Below are 15,325 nucleotides of genomic sequence, written 5' to 3'. Positions count from 1 at the left end.
TAAATAAATTGCTTGCATATAAGAACATCGAGCCAAAACAGTTTGAGGCAAGTATATTTATCAAGTGTTTGTTCTTAATATTTGTCCAACCGTCTGAGACAATAGAAACTCCAAACTCCTCAAACTTTTCTCGAAATTCATTTAACTCCCTGTGAACACACTCTTTCTCACTGTTAAGCAACGTTGTTCGCGCTTTTTCATATGATGGGGGTTTATATCCGGGCACTTTATTAACTGCAGATATAATCTCTTCCCAATATGGTGATCGAAGCACATTGAAAGGTATGTCATTTGCACAAAAAAATCTGATAATTTTGTGATTTACATCATCTTTTTCTACATTTTTAAAGGTATCACGAATATCAACTGTTTTTCGGCTTCCACTAGATGATGTAGTCATACTAATAGGCTTTTTCGGAGTATCAATTTTTGATCTCCTCAACTCAAATGCACTTGATGAAACCTCCACTCGACGAACCTGCCTCTTAATTTTTTTTGCCAATGCTGCATTTTTTGCAACTACAGGGCAAAAGGCAATCCCAACACTTTGTCCCTTTGGAGATCCCATGAGATGTGCAAAAACTCTAGTATATGACCCATGATAAATATTTTTACAGTGCCTGCACATAAAAACTTGGGTTCCACCTTGCTTTCCTTGCTCACTCTTCTTTTGTTTCAATACATGGCGTCATAGTACTGTTGTTTTATGCATGCTAGGTGGTTCATCATCTTGGTCATTTTCAGAATAGTAGTCATCCAAGTCATATTCTTCTTCATCTTCCTCATCAAAACAATTTTCGTTTCTGTCCTCAAACTGATATAGACAAGCAGAAGACCTCTTTTTGCCCTTCCCAACACCACTAGATGATTCATGCTCCAAATTGTACAAAGAATCGTCATCGTCATCAGAATTATCGTGATTATAGCTTGGGATGGTCATTAATGAAGCAAAGAACATGCAAATATATCTGCATCATAAAAGTATAAGAATCAACCTAGAACACTTTAAAAAAACTATTATTAACAGTAAAGGATGGAGAGTGAAGAACACAAATCATTACTCATAATTTACCAATTACTAAAACAAATAAATAAACATCATTTAAGGAGGTGAAAGATCTATGATTCTATAACATACTATGATAAAGCATAAAAAAAAGGAAGTTCTTTCAAAAGTTTGCATTTATGAAAAAATGCTAAAGAAAGATAACATAACAACGAAGAAAAACAAAATTCTTATTGGCCGACTGTTACTAGCAATAATGATATTTATTTAAAATTTTAAACAACTAGCTGCAACATACTAGTTGCCCCACTCTTCTGATAGAGTAAATGAGCCGAGCCTGGGCCCACGCTCGGTATATCAAAGAATTCATACTTAATAGGGATGATAAGCTCAATCATGCTTGGTATACATTTTGTATAATATGTTTTTATAATATGAATTCAAGAATTTTCCTATAATATATTTTTTATATATTATAGGATACTTATAAGTATCTCTTTTGTTTTGTTTCTTTTATCATGCTTGGTTCACTTGATCAACATGTAAGTTCAGAATTCACATAAAGCAAAGTCACTTCAAGAGATCAATGAGAGAATGGAAGTCTGCAAGATCAAACACCATAATTAAACCATAAGACAACTTGTGGAGGCAGAACATGTTTTTCATTGACTTTGAAATTGAAAACAATAAACCAATAATCCATATATATCAAACAGTAAAAGAATAATAAAAGTGATCCAGTCAATCTGATCAGGATTCAAGCAATCGTCAAAATGACTTAAAAGTTAAAACCTACAAGAATGATAAAAAAATACTGCATTAACCCTTATTCCTAAAAAAGACGACCAAATAAACTCAGTTAAACCACAAAATGTGAAATGTTTCTCAACCAATATATTGTTCATTCATGGGACTCAAATAAGAATATAAATGATCTTCATATTGATAACACAAAAGATAAAGACCATCATGTTATTGCAACAGGAAAATGGAACAAATAGTCTCTAACAATCCCTTGTTCCCTAAATGTACTTTCTAGAGAGAATGAAGGAATCAAACCTCTACTCACGAGCTGAACCTCACACCACACAGGTCAGACACCAGCCCTATATTACTCGAAAACTCTTCATCAATGCAAAATATGGGCCCACCATTTGGGGGAAACAATTTGGATGGGTCGAAACAGGGCTAAACTCATTAACTGACCTTATTTCCCAACCTTAACACCCTCTGAGTAGCCACACAAATCTCAGATTTCCAGAAAGTGAATCAAAATAAAATTAAGTTAGGCAATGATGTCCCAAACCCTAGGTAGAGAATCAGATCTCCAAGGACCAAAACTTTCAGAAAATAAAATTGATAAGCTTTCTGTTTTCAAAAGATCAAGGTTACGATGACAAGGCAACGGTAAGTTATAAGCAACCCAATAAATAATGATAAACATAGATAGAATAAATTGGTTCCAACAACATGCACATGAATAAGCAATTCTGCAGAACCAACAAAGAGTGTAAAACATGTCACAGGGATACTCTAACTTAATCCCATATCATATCCCTTGTGGTAAACGGGTCTCGTGCCAAGCTGAAAGCTTGAAATCCATCTGCCTCGTGGGGCTTAAGAGATGGTTAGGGTCTGCGACTTCCTAACCCCAGCTTGCCATAAAAAAACAAAAGAAAAAAAAACTCTGAAGAGTCTGAGCGAGAGTCACCATGCTTGGTTTGTGAAGGGGTTGCAGTCGTGCGATGAGCGTGAGAGAAGAGATGGAGAGACTCAAAGAGTGAGAGGAGAGCGTACCTGAACATAAGGGGGAGGGGGGAAAAATCGGAGTCGTGGGAGATGGAGAGAAGAGATGAGAGAAGAGATGGAGGGGAAATGGATACGCGTACCTGAATATCCCCATCGTCAATCGGTTGCGGTCGTCGGACGTCGGAAAAGGTCGCCGAAAGTTTTGAAGGTCGTCGGTCGGTGGCCAAAATCCTGAGAGAGAGAGGAAGCGAGAGACTCGGAGGAGGCATGAAAAAAAACCCTAAAGCCTCTCTTTTATGTTTTTTTCGCGAGTTTTTTAAAATTCCAATTTTGCCCTTAATAAAAAAAACTCTTTCTTTTTAAAAAAAAGGGCAAAATAGTAATAAAGGTAACTCGTACCCCTTTAAAGGGGTACGCGCTTCCTAATACTTAAGTGCGCTTCCCCGTGCGTTTCGGAAGCGTCGTGTTTCGCGCTTCCGAAGTGCGTATCGGGGAAGCGCGCTTCCCCTATAGTAGGGGCGCTTCCGGTAACTCTGATCCAAACCTAGTTCTGTGAAAGCTTTTCTGCAAATCCTCTCATCCATCTTCTGATCACATGTATGTTTTGCCAAGTTATCTGTTACTCCATTCTCAAGCTAATGCTTTTGATGTGCTCTTGCATTTGGCTTCATGTGCTTCTTCTGTACCCTGTTGTGCCTGTTGCCACATGTTCATTGACCTTACTGTGTTTAGGAACTTCCACAACTTGTTCTCGATGGGAAAACCTGTCCATGCTTTACTTGTGCAATGCATGTTGTATAGATTCATTTTTATTGAGATCTAATTCTGGTGTGTGGTTAAATGCCCTGTTTTTATTAAGAGAAGGCCTTGTTATATGATTATCATTTTCAAATCTGCAAATTTCTCTGTTGTTTACTGTTTCTATCTTGTGTATTGGCTAGTAACAATTCTATGGTAAAAATGATGTAACCGGTTTATGTGAAGTCCTGACCTATTTCCATAACCAACTTGATACCAGTTGCTAGATGACCCATTATCTGACTGGTGTCATTGATCTTATGAAGCTGGAGTCTGATTTCAAATGATTCTACTGTGTTGGATAAGTTCACTGCATATATGATGCTTTTTGTTATGGGGTATCTATGTTTCTATCTGATGGAAGTCATATAACTTTGCATGTTCTGAAGAAGGTGCTTAGATAAGCATGTTTGTGTATGTAATATCAAATCTCATTGTAAGACACTATTGTGTTACTGAGTGCCTTTTTTAACCTACTGAGTTCAAAGATTCTTGTGCTGAACCTTTTTATGCTCATCATTCTATTTCTTTGTTGTACTGGTCTAATCAAGTTCTGGTGCTTGACGTTCTTATGCCTATCTTCCTGTTTCCAATTTTACTGTCCTAAGGACGCTTTTTGATCGTTTTCTTCTCAGGTTCATCTGCAACTGATTGGTCACAGGAACCAGACCTTTCAAATTGGGATGATCAGCATGTGGTGGATGCTGATGGCATGCATGTGGGTAAGCGATGGTGGTCACAGCCACAGCCATCCTCCACACAACTCACTGATCCCAAAGATCAATTGTATAGAACTTCTTCTTATCCCGAACCACTGCAACATCATCCTCATTCTGAACCCATTCTAGTGCCTAAGTCATCTTTCAGTTCGTACCCACCACCTGGAGGTCTGGCCCATGCTTCACCTAATCAGTCACGGGTTTCTAATGTGGCATCCCTTTCTCCAGGCCCCCCTGGTCCATTTTCTGGATCAAACTCCTCACTGTTCCCTGGTCCTATTCATCTGCCTGGTGGAGTTCCCCATGGATTACCCTATGGCAATGGCATGCCTCAGTTCACCCCCCCTGGGGTTCCAATTAATAACAGAACTCATCAGAACCATTGGGTGAATCAGAGAAGCATGTTCTCTGAAAACCATGGCCCACTTTTGCCTGGCATGATGCGTCAGCAGTTACCATCCAATGGGTTGATGCCGTCACAGTTTTTGCAACAGCAGCATCCAAGACTGCATTCTATGCAACAATCAGTGGCCCATTATTCTGCACTTCCACAGCAACCGTTTGGTGTACATTCATCTCCTCCCTCTCATTTGATGAATAAATATGAAGCGATGCTAGGGATGTCAGATCTGAGGGAGCAAAGGCATAAATCATTCCAACGAGTGCGACAACAATCCACCAGTATGCGGTTTTCTCAACCAAGCTCTGATACAAGCAGCCAACGAAGCGACAATGGATGGCCTCAATTTCGTTCAAAGTACATGTCAGCTGAGGAGATTGAGAGTATTCTTAGAATGCAGCATGCTGCTACTCATTGCAACGATCCTTACATAGATGATTACTACCATCAAGCATGCCAGGCTAAAAACTCTGCTGGATCAAGGCTGAAACACCATTTCTGCCCTTCACATTTGAGGGATATGCCTCCTCGTGCTCGTGCAACCTCAGAACCACATGCCTACCTTCAGGTTGATGCACTTGGACGTGTCCCATTTTCTTCTATCCGTAGGCCACGTCCTTTGCTTGAAGTTGACCCGCCTTCATCCTCAAGTGATGGCACCTTTGATCAGAAGCCTACGGATAAACCTCTTGAGCAAGAGCCTATGCTTGCAGCTAGGATCATGATTGAAGATGGGCTATGTCTCCTGCTTGATGTCGATGACATCGACCGGCTTTTGCAGTTCAGTCAGCCACAAGATGGTGGTGCCCAACTTCAACGAAGGCGGCTGGTTCTTTTAGAGGGGTTAGCTGCCTCCTTGCAACTGGTAGATCCACTTGGTGCTGGTAAAGGCAGCCATCCAGTCAGTTTGGCGCCTAAGGATGACCTTGTGTTCTTGCGCTTGGTGTCTCTTCCAAAGGGCCGTAAGCTTCTTGCTAGGTATCTCCGGCTCCTCATCCCTGGTGGGGAGCTCATGAGGATTGTCTCCATGGCTATATTCTGTCACCTGAGGTTTCTGTTTGGCGGCCTGCCATCAGATCCAAGTGCTGCAGAAACCACTATTGCACTTTCTAGGATTGTCTCTGCATGTGTGCGCAGCATGGATCTCAGTGCATTGAGTGCTTGCCTTGCTGCAGTCGCCTGTTCCTCAGAACAGCCACCTTTGCGGCCACTTGGAAGTTCTGCTGGTGATGGTGCTTCTGTTATCTTGAAATCTATTCTTGAAGGAGCGACTGATCTCCTTACAGACCCTCTCGTCGCTGCCACCTACAACATGTCTAGCCGTGCTCTTTGGCAGGCCTCATTCAATGCCTTCTTTGAGTTGCTCACAAAGTATTGCCTGAGCAAGTACGACAGCATCATTCATTCTTTGATTTCCCAGTCTGCCAACACACCAGTGGTTGGGACCGAGGCTGCAAGCGCAATAAGCAGGGAGATGCCGGTCGAACTGCTGAGGGCCAGCCTTCCCCACACTAATGATCACCAGCGCAAGTTGTTGTTAGATTTTGCACAGAGGTCTATGGCCATTTCTGGTTTCAATTCACATGGCAACGGCAGTGTTTAGATGACCTCAGAATCTGTACCTAGCTAAAGATTACAGATATACTTGATACATCAGGTTGGTGGATGCAATTTTTTCTGCATCCTTTCAGCTTGATTGCCCATCTGTTGTCCAAACATCATAGGCAGCTGCTCCTGATGCTTGGAGCAAATAACTGAAGGTAAAACTTTTCTAGGAAGTTTTTATTTGATTTTATTTTGAGTTAATTTAGAACCTATAGTGCTGCATTTGAAATATCTTGCTGTTAAAATCACACAAAAAGTCTTAAAGGGGGCTGCTTGTCTGTGAAAGATCTTTCTGAGAGCTGTATTTTGGTGCTCTGAATTTGAAACTGCAGACTGAGATTAAGAACAAGATGTACAAGGGCTGTTATCATTTGGATGCCCTTCACTATGTTTTCCTTTTCTTCGGGAGAAATGGGGGGTTTCAAATAGATAGGTTTCTGAAATCATCATCTCTTAGTTTTTGAAGGGTGATGTATATTGGAGCAGAACCAGGCCTTCTTGTATTTTGAGTGGGAGGGTGTTGGCTGCATTTCAACGTTCTGTACTACTCGACATTAGAAATGTTAGTGCTAATCGTGTTTGTCACTTAATGCTATTCCGATATTCATAGTATGTTCATGCATGCTCCACCGGATCCGTGATCTAGTGGAAACATGTTTAGTTTGTCAGAACTGATATTGATTTTATTAAGCACCCATTTTCCAGAATTGAATGTTTCTGTCCATTATTATCTGCAGTATGGATTATGTTAACATGCTTGTGCTTCTGATGAATTCGGCAGACATTTTCTTATTTATGCACCGAAGGTGCAAACATGGTCTACACCTACGTCACAGGGATACTCCAACTTACCACCATGTCATGTTCCATTATACACTTATTCTTAATGAAAAAATATGCGAAAATAACACGCTTGCGCTCTTCAGGTCTTGTACTTGTGACAGGTCTGTGCCTGCATAGATGCATTTATGTTTTGATATTTTCTGAATATTTCCTCCTGCTTTTGCTTGTATTTCTAATGTGTATCTGTGCATTATCTTCTTCACCAGAATCTGAAATGCCTTCACATGAAAATGAAGACATGGGTCTAATGTGCATATGCAACAAACAATATGGGCAAACGATGCATTCACTACTATTTATTTTTTAAAGTTGGGGGGATGGCTCCTGTGGGATTCGAAACCCAGATCCTTTGGTTACGATAGTGCGACCATGCCATCCAGCTATCTCAATCAAACCCAGCACATTCGAACATATCCTCTGATTTTTCTTGGGTTGAGAGTTTGGAGTTCTACTGGGCGCTGTCATTCTCCTCTAGTCGTGTGAGGTTGTAAACACATGCTCGAAGGTTTGGATCTAACCTGGTTTATAGTTGGTATCAGATTTCGGTGTAAAAACTTGAAACTGTTGTACCTTAAGATGGTGTTTGGATGCACCTACTTATCCAGATAAACAAGATAAGGTGGGATATCCTATTATGGAGAAAGAAGGAACTTCCCTGTTTATCCTGTTTATCAGACAAATGGTTGCATCCCAACACCCCATTAAGCGATGATGATGATGATAATGGCGAGTCCAGTGGTCATGTCCACAAACATGTAAGCATCGAATTCACGACATCCCTTCAACTTGGTGACTTATCAGTTGCTCTTAACAGATGAGCGGAGCCTTCGTGGGCTAAACCCTCATTTTTATGTAAAAGTCTTTGATTCAGACGTTTATACGGTGTCAATGAGTTGAAACCTATAGGTTTCTGGTTGTTTTGACTCAATCCAACCCTACAAATGTGTTTATCCTAGTTGGAGATCAACCCTTTGGATCATGTTTTTTGACAGATAAAAAACCTTTTTTAAGTCAGGAAAATTTGGTGCATCTACAGCCGTTGATTTTTGAACCACCAAAAAAAGCTTATACAAGCATCCACCAGATTCCGGTGATTCAAAAGTCGATCCTCATCATACAGATCATGTAGGTCACATCTGTAAGGTTGAAAAAACATGAGCAATAACCGAAGAGAGTATAATCTGCAGAATTACAAAATGCACAGCGACCCAGTCATTGGGTTTGCCCTCCCACAACATGCAATCCCCCGATTTTGTTGGGTACCGAATAGAGAGCATAATGAGATGGCCTGTAATACAAAATCTCAAGTTGAGGCAGGGCTCGACTGATATGAAAGGAGGCTGTGGAAACTCATTGATACCATATGCACACATCCGCGCCAGTCTTACCCCACATTCAGACCCAAGGGGTTTGCCGAAGTCGCCCGTCTGCGTAAGTCGAAGCTTGGTGACTCTGGCAATATCTTTCATCAAATTATACGGCCGCTTGTAAGGGACAAGGATCTAACACATTTGTCTGCATAAAGGTTGGTGACCCTAAATGCTTTTATGGGACCCTGTTCGGTGTTGATGTACCACTAAGAAGGGTTAAAAAGAGGTGCAGGTTAAATGGCTTCCTTTGCTTACAACAATCATAACACAAGCAATGATAAAGCCGAGTCAAGGTTGAGCATGAGATGGGAATTCTTAAGGGGTTAGTGACTGGAGTGAAATCATAACAAGGTAGATGCAATAAGTTGCTTACAGATGCATGCATGCAGTATGACTAGGGATGTTCAATGGGTTAGGTTTGACCAAGACACGACCCGTACCAAATCTTATAGGGTTAGGGTTTGGTGATAAAAAAAGAGGTCCGATTAGAAACCAGGTCAGACCCAAAAGATCCAATTAGTACATGAAGCTGGGTATGACTTGTGAAATTTCATACCAGACCTATGTCCAACCCGTGTTCCAATTAAGACCCATGATTTTTCAATATTAAAAATAAAAAGATATTATTTTACTGGGTATGAACTGGGTCTGGTTCATGTAATCCTTATAGGGTCCAAGTATGGCTTTCCTTATAGCATACCCAATAGGAATAGGATCCAGACTCGGCATCAGCACCTCAAAATAGATCTGGGTTTGGACATACCTGGGTCCGAAGCAGATCCGACCCGTTGACACCACTAAGTATGACATGTTTGAGAAAAAAAAATTAGGAGCAGAAAAAGTGATTCCCATAGCAATGACGAGTGACCTGGCCTATAAAAAAGTGTTCCTTTCTTTGAGAAGTTGCTTAACTTATCATCTTATTTATGGAAACCTATGCAAAATTGGCGTCCTTTTCTAATAAAATAATATTTTGCAGTTGTATTGAACGAATCAATTAGTAAGAAGTTTTATTGATATTGTTTTCTAAATGAAGCTCAGCTGAATAATTTTGGGAGTAACTGTGTTTTTGAAAGATAAAGGAAAAAAGGTGCCAGCTGAATGTAATAACTAAAAAGTTGGACACCTTTTATAAATGGTTATAGAAATTATGAGAGTGTGGCCTAACCATCCTGCTACTCGTTTGAGCCCAATTGAATGAATGTACTACAATGTGGAATTTGATGTGGGTTTGACTGTGGTGTATCCAATGTGGTCAAGAAAGGAAATGAAAACTGGAAATGTTCTGGAAAAACGAGACTTTTTAAAATTCATGTAAAATAAAAAAAGTGTTATATATATATATATAGAGAGAGAGAGAGAGAGAGAGAGCAAAAATGCATAATATGCATGAAAAATATTATAAATTTACATGAGCTTAACTTCTTTACTAATTATTAGTACAAATTAATAAATTAATTTTTATAAATTATATAATTATGCTGATTTTTTTTTTATATTTACATGGAGAAACCACACATAGGATCAGAAACCTAGCGGGGCTTTGTCCTGTTAGCTTAAAACTTTGTGGGCTTACCCCTTACCCCAAGGAGTCGCCACACTTTGGCTTGCCTAAGGGGGTGACACCCATGATATTTGAACCTAGACCACCCTGCCTAATGGCCTAAGTCCATCCCACTACGCGAAGCCCCTTTGGGGCTATGATTATGATGACAACAATAATAAAACAATTATAAAGTCAGTTATATTTTATATGAAATAGTGCATATTCAACTTACTTTTAATATATTAAATTTCATAAATAAAGTATTTACATGGAACATAGTTCTAAAAAAATCATGAAAGAAGAAAAAAATAATGCAATTATATTAAAATATGAAATTTCTCAAATTTATCCAGTACATTACATTCTTCTTAATATTCTCTCTCTCTCTCTCTCTCTCTCTCTCTCTCTCTATATATATATATATATATATATATATATACAAAAATTAATTTTTAAAATAAGTGATTTGAATTTTGAATAAAATATATCTTATTTTTTTACTAAAAGAACTCTTATTTAAAGGAAACATGCACAAGCTGAAGTGTGGTGACTCTCTAGGGGCAAGGGTTACAATTTTACGCTGCTGGGACAATGATCTTACGAAAGACAGGCAAAGCCAGAGCGGCTAGGTTTGTGATCCTACCAGTGGGGTCTCCGCTTTGCCTGGTAGGAGCAGCTAGTACACGTCACCTTGTGTTGGGATGCTGCAGGTTCAAAACCCAATGGTATAGTTGTATAACTGGTAGGGGTCTGCCTAACCCCAGCTTGCCTTTGAAAAAAAAAGGTCTCTGAACCTGATGAGGGTGGTTTCTCTATATAAATAAAAAAAAAAAAAAAAAACGGGCAAGGAATCTAAGGAAAACATGTTTTCCAAATAAAGAAAATGGGTTTCCATATAAAATAAGTAGGTTTCCCATGTGATGTAAAACAGTTTCTCATGCAATTTCAGAAGTTTCTTAAAAGTTTAAAAAATGCTAGGTTTCTAGTTTCTGAAATGGTTTCCAGGAAACGAGTTTTCCATAAATACATAGAGTTTCAGGTAACCCTGGTACCTCAGCTCTGACTAACCCACTTTCATATCAGCCATATTTTGAACTATGAGAAGGCCTTCCTTTTCTTCTTCCACTTTATGGTGTTTCGACCCTGTCTAAACCCATATTGAATTCTTTTTTTCCACATAGAAAGCTGGGTTAGGCAGACCCCTACCAGTTATACAACCATACCCTTTGGGGTTCGAACTTGCAACGTCCTAACACAAGGTCAATTGCACTAAATGCTCCTGCCAGACAAGCGGAGCCCCCGTTGGTTAAACTCATATTGAAGTCATTTTTTAGTTGGGCGCTCCGCGTGGTTGGCAGGAGCCGTCAGTGCACGTCTCCTTGTGGTGGGACGTTGCAGGTTCAAACCCCAGTGGTACGTTGAATAATAACTGGTGGAGTCTGCCTAACCCCAGCTTGCCTTTCATATTTTTTGTATGGCTGAATCCCGATTGGATACTTGACTCCAATTAAAATTTATGTATCAGTAACTATAAGGTTTCTTCCCGAGTGACTACTCCCACCTACTAGAGACCATGATTTTTCATTTTTTTTTTTTGTTGATCAATCCTGGCACATAGATCTACATACATTTCTTAGTAGGAAACAAGTTTTGAAGTGCAAGTTTTATAAGAACTTCAGAGATCAATTGCTCACAATGTTCTAAACTTTCATAAGTTGAAAATCAACATTTTACATAAAAAAATCTTGATCCAAGGTATGGTTCCTATGAGTGGGAAGACTCCCTGTGGGCAAGGGATACACCCACAGAGTTTTATGCTGTCAGGACAGCCGGCGAGCGACCATAAGTACGACAGGCAAAGCCAATGTGGCTAGGTCTCTGGTTTCCCAGTGTAAATATAAAAAAAAATGTAGGTTCCTATGGAATAAACTATGTTGAATACATGTCATTAAGAAGATAAATCTCCCATTGATAGTTTCTACTAAGTGGGCTTAGGTGTTCCCGAGCACCCTATCATTACTATTTATGTGATGAGGTGCTTAGGAAGTAACTATTCTCACCTAGTAAAAACCCTATTTTTTGGTTTTCTTTTTTCCAAACAGACATATATGATCTACTTGCATTCTTTATTAGGAATCAAGCATTGAATCACGTGAGTGTGATGTGCAAGTAGGTTTTCTAAGAACAATTCAAAGATTAATCGCACAATGCACTAAATTTTTACAACTTAAAAAACATATAAGACATGATTCAAGGTATGACATCTATCAAACAAACTATGTTGAATACTTGTATGAGATTTGATTGAGAAGATGTAGCCTTCACCCATGTAGTGTAGGTACTCCCTAATCACCCTTTCATTACTATTTAGCCATCTATAATGGTGATAGAGTGCTCAAGGAGCACTTACACTCACCTGGTAGAAACTATAATTCTTCATATTTTTTTATTTTTATGAGTTGATAGATGATGTACTTAGAAGTTTGATTTAAGATTCTTTGTATCATAGTTACAAATATCCGTATGGGCCATATCTTAGCAAGGATATTTCTTGTGATATTAGGCATGGTGATAAATTTCAGAAAAATCTCAGGGCTTAAAAATATATAAATAACAAAAATAAGTAAGAAAATATCATGTTTAGATAAAAAAATACATAAATAATAACAGAAATAAGCAAAAATTATAAAAAAAGAATAAAAACATATTTAAAATATGAAAAATAAATAAAAATAGTAAAACTAATTGATAATATATATCATGACATTCTCACGATAATATCATGATATTATCAAATTGGTGGTATTTTTAAAATATCGCATTATTTTGCCTATATTATAGTTTGCTAAATTTACAGCATAATATCGAGATACTTTAAAAATATCTCCAATGTCTGTGACTATTATATATACTCATATTTGAGGAATCAAAAAGTAAAAAGGGTTGATGTTAGCAAGTATTAACCAATAATGATTTGATTACATGGTTATCAGTACTGGCACCATAAAGATGCATAAGGCGAAACAGATCACATTTGGTTCGATCAATGACCCGCATTCAATACATTTTTTTTGGACTGAAAATTAAAAATAAGATATGAATCTGTGTTTAGATCAGATTCGGATCCATCTGTTCAGAGTTATTTCAGAATCAGATCTAAATGAGATCAACATTTTGGACTTCAGTTTGGATTTGGATCAAATCCAATCCATTTTGCTCCAAGGTAAACTGCATGTTTTTAACTTTTTCACCATTTCAGTATTACCATGTAAATCTTAGAATTACATCCAACTCTGCCTCCTTGGATCTTTTCAGATCTAGATTCGAATTGACTTCTTGCTCAAAATTTTGATGTAGGTTCTGATCAACCATGTTCTGTGTTGACCCCTAGCATACAATCACAGGAGAGAGAGAGAAAGAGAGAGAGAGAGAGAGAGAGAGAGAGAGAGAGGTGCTTCATTCTTGTTGGGTCCAAACCTGATAAATTGCTAAAGGGAGCCGGACCCTGATCTGTTTGACCCACTCATAGTCTCCTTATGCATTGAATTTGTGGCAAATACTAAATAACATTTAGGGCATTTCATGATGTTTTAACAAAAACAGTTATAAATATCACTGGTATTTCGAAATACTGCTATTTTATTGTTGATATTTTCAAAGGGTGACATAATACTGAAAGAAATGCAATGTTGTCCAGGGATGGCAGTGGACTGGGGCGGGGGACAAGGTCTCCACCCCCACCCCATCTCAAAATTCAGCCCTCCATCCCCACACGGGTTTTGATTTTAACCTCCATCCCCGCCTCTATTCCCGTTTCATGTCTTCTATCCCCGGCCCAAACGGGGCGAGGCGGGGCCCTGTTTCTCCTCGGTCCACTGCCATCCCTAAAGGCATTTTAGTTATATTATTGACGAGGGGGCGGGGAAAGTGTAAGTCCATCCCCGCATATGTCTAGATTTTAACCTTCATCCCCACTTCCATCCCTGGTCTAAACGGGGCCCGTTTTCCCCTTGTCCACTGCCATCCTTAATGTTGTCACAGTGTTGCCTGTTCTGCCATTATCACGTTTTTGACCCAATATTAGTGTGATAAAAACACCTTTTTCCTATTCTTTAGTTATTTACATATACATATATAATTTTTATTATATACTTTATATATTTATATGTACCAATATTTTCTTGAGATTCTCCCAAGAAAAACTTCTATGCTCAAAATATTGCAACATTTCCCTTGCCGATGTTTTCTAGAGTTGGCAAAAGTTTAAAACAACAATTAAACGGATGTAAAAATTTTACCGAGAAATTGATCAAACTTGTATATTTGTCACATTTTTACCGGCACCAACAATAAGTAAATTTTGCACATAAATTTTTTTTCTTTTATCTATAAAATACAAGTATTGACATAAAATCAACTAAATACCTACAAATACATTTTTATAAAAGTTACTCAATGCTGATTACATGTGAAAAGTGATCCATGTTAATACCTTAAGAAACATATTTAATAGATATGCTTAATTATTGCAAGTGAACACCCACCCAGGTTGCCGCAGCGGGTGTGGGGAGAAGGTGTTGACCCCTTTGTCTCAGGTTCGACTCTCACCGAGTGTGTGGGTGTCTTTAACTAGTGGGCTCCGTAAAGACTTGGGTGTCATGACCCGACCCGGGGTTTGCCTCACATGGGGATGGGGGAATTGGTGAGGGTTCCTCGCCATAAAAAAAAATGCAAGTGGAATTGATTGCTAAGATCTTGAACTCAGAATTGAGACCCAAGAAGATTTAAGATTACATGGTAACTCTAACCCTCCCTCCTTTCTTTTCTCCCAAATCGGATAAGAGACACATCAATTTCAATTAAAATATGATTGGGGATTTTTTTTTTTATTTCAGTGCATATTGATCTTAGTTCCTGGTGTGAGCCCCTCACTAGATCCAATGCACAAGTCTCAGATCCAAGGGATACAAATTGAACATAAGCTCTGACTCATTTTTCATGAAGCTGGCTCATTTATAAAGAAGAGCACATTGTTTCAAAGTTGGAAGTAATAGATTTTTAATTCTAAACCAAGCTCAAGTTGATTTATTGATCACTGAAAAAATATTACCTTTTTTTAATGCCCAACCCAAATGATTCTATGCAATTTAGACCTAAATCGGCCCGAGTCAGACTTCTTTGTACTCAGATTCGCTTCATACCTGATTCGAACTTATATCGCCGGAAAAATATCAGTCACCGTGATTTCGACAAAACAAAAAACAAAAAAAGTAAATTGAGCATGTTTGT

At 38.7% G+C, this 15,325-nt stretch overlaps 1 protein-coding gene across 4 annotated transcripts in view; it reads left to right on the top strand.

Annotated features, from left to right (window-relative positions):
- LOC149834457 (protein PAT1 homolog) overlaps window positions 1–6,858 on the top strand; it is a 28,674-nt gene extending 21,816 nt beyond the window's left edge. For all 4 annotated transcript variants that reach the window (XM_090011420.1, XM_090011419.1, XM_090011421.1 and 1 more), the window contains exon 5: window positions 4,189–6,858. In XM_090011420.1, coding sequence (XP_089867546.1) covers window positions 4,189–6,275 — 2,087 coding nt within the window. In that variant the 3' untranslated portion in view covers window positions 6,276–6,858. The remainder of the gene's footprint in view (window positions 1–4,188) is intronic.
- The last annotated feature ends 8,467 nt before the right edge of the window (window positions 6,859–15,325 follow it).

This window comes from Nuphar pumila, chromosome 6 (assembly GCF_984573655.1).
Source record: "Nuphar pumila chromosome 6, dmNupPumi1.hap1.1, whole genome shotgun sequence".
Classification (NCBI taxonomy): Eukaryota; Viridiplantae; Streptophyta; class Magnoliopsida; order Nymphaeales; family Nymphaeaceae; genus Nuphar; species Nuphar pumila.
The sequence above is the reverse complement of the archived record's forward strand: the minus strand, read 5'-3'. Positions and strand labels throughout refer to the sequence as shown.